The sequence below is a fragment of the Gadus morhua genome, chromosome 10, assembly GCF_902167405.1.
Source record: "Gadus morhua chromosome 10, gadMor3.0, whole genome shotgun sequence".
In the NCBI taxonomy this organism is placed as follows: domain Eukaryota; kingdom Metazoa; phylum Chordata; class Actinopteri; order Gadiformes; family Gadidae; genus Gadus; species Gadus morhua.
In genome coordinates, this window is record NC_044057.1 from 26,903,597 (window position 1) to 26,910,847 (window position 7,251).

At 53.9% G+C, this 7,251-nt stretch overlaps 1 protein-coding gene across 1 annotated transcript in view; it reads left to right on the forward strand.

Moving 5' to 3' along the window:
* Positions 1-543, forward strand: part of adra2db (adrenergic, alpha-2D-, receptor b) — a 2,080-nt gene extending 1,537 nt beyond the window's left edge. The window contains exon 1 of the mRNA XM_030368783.1: positions 1-543. This exon is cut by the window's left edge and continues 1,537 nt beyond it. Within this exon, the coding sequence (XP_030224643.1) occupies positions 1-326 (326 nt within the window). The 3' untranslated portion in view covers positions 327-543.
* Positions 544-7,251: the final 6,708 nt, after the last annotated feature.

A 7,251-nucleotide genomic window follows, 5' to 3' on the forward strand; every position in this document is an offset into this window, starting at 1 on the left:
AAAGCGCACCGGCGGCGGTGGCCGCGCGCCAACATCTGGCGGTGGCCAACAAGACCAAAGTGGCTCAGATGCGGGAGAAGCGCTTCACGTTCGTTCTGGCGGTGGTCATGGGGGTGTTCGTGCTCTGCTGGTTCCCGTTTTTCTTCACGTACAGCCTCCACGCAGTCTGTAGAGATAGCTGCTACGTGCCGGACGCACTGTTCAACGTGTTCTTTTGGATAGGCTACTGCAACAGCTCCGTCAACCCCATCATATACACAATTTTCAATAGGGATTTTAGGAAGTCGTTCAAGAAGATCATCTGCAGGGCTTCCAAGCGCACTTGAGGACAGAGGTGTGTATGCTCCGAGACTTCGACGGGGATATTACCCGGGGTTCAGGATTTGAAAGAGACTGGAGTCGTTTGATACGGATATGAACCCGAACCTTTCAGTGTGATATAAAATCATGGAAACCGTGTTTTGTGCTGATGTTTAATTGTTGTGTTATAATGTGAAAAGATTGAACCACTATTAAAAATGATCACAATATCTGTTCAAGTGATCAGTCCTGTTTCAATCCATGACTTAATTTCGGTTGTGGTAGGCAAAGGGCAAGCTGTTTGATGTAGATCAATTTATAATACTGGGATAAATATTAGAACGTGCCAACAAGCAGTGTGTGTGTGTGTGTGTGTGTGTGTGTGTGTGTGTGTGTGTGTGTGTGTGTGTGTGTGTGTGTGTGTGTGTGTGTGTGTGTGTGTGTGTGTGTGTGTGTGTGTGTGTGTGTGTGTGTTAGAGATGCGCGGTTGGCGGTTGCAACCGCGGACTCCGCGGTTAAACCGCGGATCGGGCGGGTGACGTGACAAAAAATAATATCTTAATTAAATTCGGGCGGTTGGCGGTTTAACCAACGAAATTCAAAAATATATACACATTGTTAAATGTCGTTACCTACTTCCAAGCACATTTTGAAATAATCCAATTCTCATCAGGCAGTAAATTGGACTCTCTGTCTCTATCACACACACACACACACACACACACACACACACACACACACACACACACACACACACACACACACACACACACACACACACACACACACACACACACACACACACACACACACTAACGGAAGCAAAAAAGTTTAAATTAAGTGACGATCCGTCCCATGTCGCGTCTCCACAAACCTGCAAGTTATGAGACAGCTGTCAGTATTGGAAGAAGCTTTAACGTCTCATAGATGAAACTGCCTGGGTTATTTTGTTTCGTATGAGTTATATTTTAAAACAGCCAGTCATTGTAGCCTACCACTCGTGGAATATGGAATTTCAAAGAGATGATGGAGTGATTTGACTCAGAAGTGACATCAGGCATTGGCAGCGCGAGATGTGCAGAACAAGTTAAACTTCTAGCTCAGTAACATCAACACCTAAGAAAGAAGGTAAGAAAAATAGTCGGAAAACTTTGATTTGCAAGGCAAGCAGGCAAGTGTTGGGCTTGTAACAGTAGCCTATATAGCCTTCAATGCGTTGAAATTTCGGAATTAATAGGCTCGAGTCGGCGTTTCCTTAAAAGGCTATCTTTCATTTTGCAAAAAAAAAAACACAGTAGGCTATGTTACCATATTAAAATGGTGTACCAAATTGCGTTTTATTACAATGATAAAAAAGTGTAGGCCTACTAGCCTATGGTAAGGTCAGGTTTGCCGATGTGCTTGGCTATTTTAAAGTTTCTCCCTGTGCATCGATCGGAGACAGACGTCACTTCACTGATAATATTCTGGGGATAGGCTACAACATAGCCAATTGGCTTTTGTGGGCCCTATTTTAACGGTCTGAAACGCAAGCTTTGTGGGCGGTTCTACGGCGATGTCGCTAGTTAGAAGCAAAGTGTATGCGCGAGGTGCACAAGCAACATTATGCATGCCCCCTTAAAATAGCATCTGAACAACGCGCTACTGACTTTACACCAGGTATTTCCTGGTATGTCCAAGGGGCGCAAGAATGATCTTGCGCCCCAAGGGGCGCAAGATCATTCCCTAATTTACCAACGCGTGGCGCAGGAGGGAAAAGAACGCTCTGCGCCAGTTGCAAACTAGCAACGACACATGCGCCAGTGATTAAGTCAATTGCGCCGGATGCAAGATAGGGCCCTGTGTGTGTACGTGTCTTTGTGTGTTTGTGTGTGTCTGTGTGAGTGTGCGTGCGTGCATACAGGTGTGTGTGCATGTGTGTGTGTGCTTGTTTCCTGTTTAATCAGACTACGCAAATGTCTGGGGGTCTGAGCAGGAATACTCAGCGTACAGAAGCACTCTTAACTTCCCCATTTAACCAACATCCTGAAGCGGGGTCATCTGGGCGGAGCACACGGGGCCGAGCCCCCCTCCGTCCGCTCAGTCGGGTTCCACTGCTCAGTGTGGACCGAGCCCCCCTCCGTCCGCTCAGTCGGGTTCCACTGCTCAGTGTGGACACAGCCCCCCTCCGTCCGCTCAGTCGGGTTCCACTGCTCAGTGTGGACACAGCCCCCCTCCATCCGCTCAGTCGGGTTCCACTGCTCAGTGTGGAGCGAGCCCCCCTCCGTCCGCTCAGTCGGGTTCCACTGCTCAGTGTGGGCCGAGCCCCCCTCCGTCCGCTCAGTCGGGTTCCACTGCTCAGTGTGGAGCGAGCCCCCCTCCGTCCGCTCAGTCGGGTTCCACTGCTCAGGGTGGAGCTGGCCCAGAGGACGGAGTCAGCAGCTCTACCAGCCAGCCTGCAATAGACCAGAGGGCCGACACTATCACCACGGCAGGGCCTGGTCTGTGCCTGTCCTTCAGTGCAGAGTGATTCCTTCAAGAAGGGTTTTATCTTCTACTTTATTTGGAAAGTGATGGGAGGTAATGCATATGAATTGAGCCAGAAAGAGAGCTTTGAAAGAGCTGCCCAGGTGAAGGACACCAACACGGGGATATTTGTGGCTGGACCAGACTGTGGACACAGGAAACAAAGGCCTTGAGAGAAAAGAGGCTACTCTGATTAGCGCACATGGTTACCGATATTATAATGTCGGCCAGAGTTCATACACAATCAACGTTGGCCAACGTTCTCGGAACCTCATGACTCAATCCTTATTATTCATTAATCAAACTTTTGCGTATGATACAAGGTATCCACTGGCAAATTATAACTTTCTGAACATGGAAATACGAAAATTCCTACGTACACAAATTTTCCAATAACCTCAGTATGTGATGAATATTACCAGAGTATACCAGAGGGGTAGAGAGGTCTGTGTTCAGTTGTTCATGACATGAGAAGGTGAGGAAGTCTCACAGCAGAGCAGAAGAAGCAGCAGCTCGATGCGTAGCTCCTGTATGCTTGGAAGGGTGCAGGGGTAATGTATAAAGTATTAATACCCATCTCGCAGTGTTCCTGCAGGAACTCACTGGAACACTGCCATAGTGTTAGACGTACAGTTTGATAAAGTTGTTTGTTGAAGAGCTGTCTCCCCCGAGAGAAGAGAGAGAGAGAGAGAGAGAGACAGAGGGGGAGAGAGAGAGAGAGGGAGAGAGGGAGAGAAAGAGGTAGAGAGAGGGAGATATCTATACATATATATATATATATAGAGAGAGAGAGAGAGAGAGAGAGAGAGAGAGAGAGAGAGAGAGAGAGAGAGAGAGAGAGAGAGAGAGAGAGAGAGAGAGGATGAGATTGAGGGAGGGAGGGAGAGAGAGAGAGAGAGGTAAAGGGAGAGAAAGACAGGGAGAGGGAGAGAAAGAAAGATAAATTGACCCATCAACATGATTTGGGGATCTTTGTGTTTACATGTGATATCTGATTTGTGCGATCCAAGTGATGGTAATGTGTTGCTGAATAAATGTTGTGATTTCCCAAGTGTGTTGCCATAACAGTGGATAGAATTTGCACCCCTTAGTATGTACGACTCATTCCCTGTCCCGAGGCCCACGAGCCACTTAGCAAACGCACAAACACATCACACGTTGCATTTCAATCATTTGAAGTTCGTTCTGATTGCGATCGGAGGAGCCGTGGAATTCCCTCGGCGGGTCAGACTTCCAGATCCAATCATGATCCTCATCAAGCGAACCCCAACACGGAGGACGGGGACAGGGCTCTGATTGGCTGCATTGATGTCGGGGTTCTGGTAATCGATTGGTTATCATGCAACATGTCTGCTATTGTGCTGCGTTCCTCCCCCAGCCAGCACTCAGGGAGCCACGACCCCCCACACCACGACCCCCCCAACACCACGACCCCCCCACACCACGACCCCCCCAACACCACGACCCCCCACACCACGACCCCCCCAACACCACGACCCCCCCACACCACGACCCCCCCCACACCATGACCCCCCCACACCACGACCCCCCCCACACCACGACCCCCCCAACACCACGACCCCCCCAACACCACGACGCCCCCACACCACGACCCCCCCAACACCACGACCCCCCCACACCACGATCCCCCCAACACCATGACCCCCCCCCACACCACGACCCCCCCAACACCACGACCCCCCCAACACCATGACCCCCCAACACCACGACCCCCCCCCCCACACCACGAACCCCCACACCATGACCCCCCCACACCACGACCGCCCACACCATGACCCCCCCCACACCACGACCCCCCCAACACCATGACCCCCCCCACACCACGAACCCCCACACCATGACCCCCCCACACCACGACCCCCCCAACACCACGACCCCCCCACACCACGACCCCCCAACACCACGACCCCCCCCACACCACGACCCCCCCAACACCATGACCCCCCCAACACCACGACCCCAGCCAGCACTCAGGGAGCCACGACCCCCCACACCATGACCCCCCCAACACCACGACCCCCCACACCACGACCCCCCCAACACCACGACCCCCCACACCACGACCCCCCCAACACCACGACCCCCCCACACCACGACCCCCCCCCACACCACGACCCCCCAACACCACGACCCCCCCCCACACCACGACCCCCCCCAACACCATGACCCCCCCACACCACGACCCCCCCCACACCACGACCCCCCCAACACCACGACCCCCCCAACACCACGACCCCCCCCACACCACGACCCCCCCAACACCACGACCCCCCCACACCACGATCCCCCCAACACCATGACCCCCCCAACACCACGACCCCCCCACACCACGACCCCCCCCAACACCATGACCCCCCCCACACCACGACCCCCCCACACCACGACCCCCCCCAACACCACGACCCCCACACACCACGACCCCCCCAACACCATGACCCCCCCACACCATGACCCCCCCAACACCATGACCCCCCCACACCATGACCCCCCCCAACACCATGACCCCCCCACACCATGACCCCCCCAACACCACGACCCCCCCCAACACCACGACCCCCCCAACACCATGACCCCCCCCACACCATGACCCCCCCAACACCACGACCCCCCCCACACCACGACCCCCCACACCACGACCCCCCCCACACCAGGACCCCCCCACACCATGACCCCCCCAACACCACGACCACCCCCACACCACGACCCCCCAACACCATGACCCCCCCAACACCACAAACCCCCCAACACCACGACCCCCCCCACACCACGACCCCCCCCACACCACGACCCCCCCAACACCATGACCCCCCCCACATCATGACCCCCCCCACACCACGATCCCCCCACACCACGACCCCCCCCAACACCACGACCCCACCCACACCATGACCCCCCCCACACCACGAACCCCCCAACACCATGACCCCCCCACACCACGACCCCCCAACACCATGACCCCCCCAACACCACGACCCCCCCAACACCATGACCCCCCCAACACCATGACCCCCCCCACATCATGACCCCCCCCACACCACGACCCCCCCACACCACGACCCCCCCCAACACCATGACCCCCCACACCATGACCCCCCCCACACCACGACCCCCCAACACCACGACCCCCCCAACACCATGACCCCCCCAACACCACGACCCCCCCACACCACGACCCCCCCCAACACCATGACCCCCAACACCATGACCCCCCCACACCACGAACCCCCAACACCACGACCCCCCACACAACGACCCCCCACACCACAACCCCCCCACACAACGACCCCCCCACACCACGACCCCCCACACCACGACCCCCCACACAACAACCCCCCACACCACACCCCCCCCACACAACGACCCCCCCCCGCACCACGACCCTTCCACACCACGACCCCCCCCAAACGCCTAGACCCTCCCAGCAAACCATGTCCTAGAACACCAATCGCTGCCTCAAGGAATACGTCACCCTCACACACGCACGCACACACACACACACACACACACACACACACACACACACACACACACACACACACACACACTCACCCACACACTCTCTCCATCCCCTCGTACGCAAACACCTCAAGACATATTTAACACGCAGCTACACATGCTCTCACACACACACACATAAACATACACAAATCACAAGCATACACACTCTCTTTCTCATACACGCAACATGCACACACACATACACACACCATACACACACACACCATGCACACACACAAACACACACACATCCACACACCAAGCACACACACATGCACACACAAACTCAGTTGCGCCGATCATTCATAATCGTGGTTTCATGGCTGAATGAAACCCAAACAGGTGTCGTCACTATGCACAAGGTAACAAAAAGGTTATTATACGTCAAATAAAAGCTTACATTGATTTTTTATAAAGATATTTCATCACCATGTTTAGTTTTAGCGTTGAGTCTAATAATGAGGCTTTCTTTCACCTTCCTTCGTTAAAGAACAGTCGATACCAAATTGTAGTTCAGCAAAGCAACTCTTGACCGATTGACCTCTGACCTATCATTGTTCCTCCTGGACCAGCAGAATGAGGGGCAGCGTGTTAAACCGGTCCAGTTTAAGTGAGAGGCAGGAATGGACAGACGGGCTGACCCCCAGGTCAGTAATGAGCAGTAATAAGCATTAACCATCCGTCAACCAACAGTTAGGTAACAGTTAACTAACGGTCTAGTAATCATTCAGTAAAGGGTTCATTTCTGCTAACGATCTATACGTTAAGTTATGGTTCATACCCTATCCTCACCCTAGCCCACTAATCCTAACCTTTCACCTCACCCTAACTCTTAGAATTTATAACTCTCATTAACTAACCAATGACCCAACCCTATTCTGACCCCCAGCATGATGAGGAGCCCCCCCATATAAAGAGAGGGGGCCC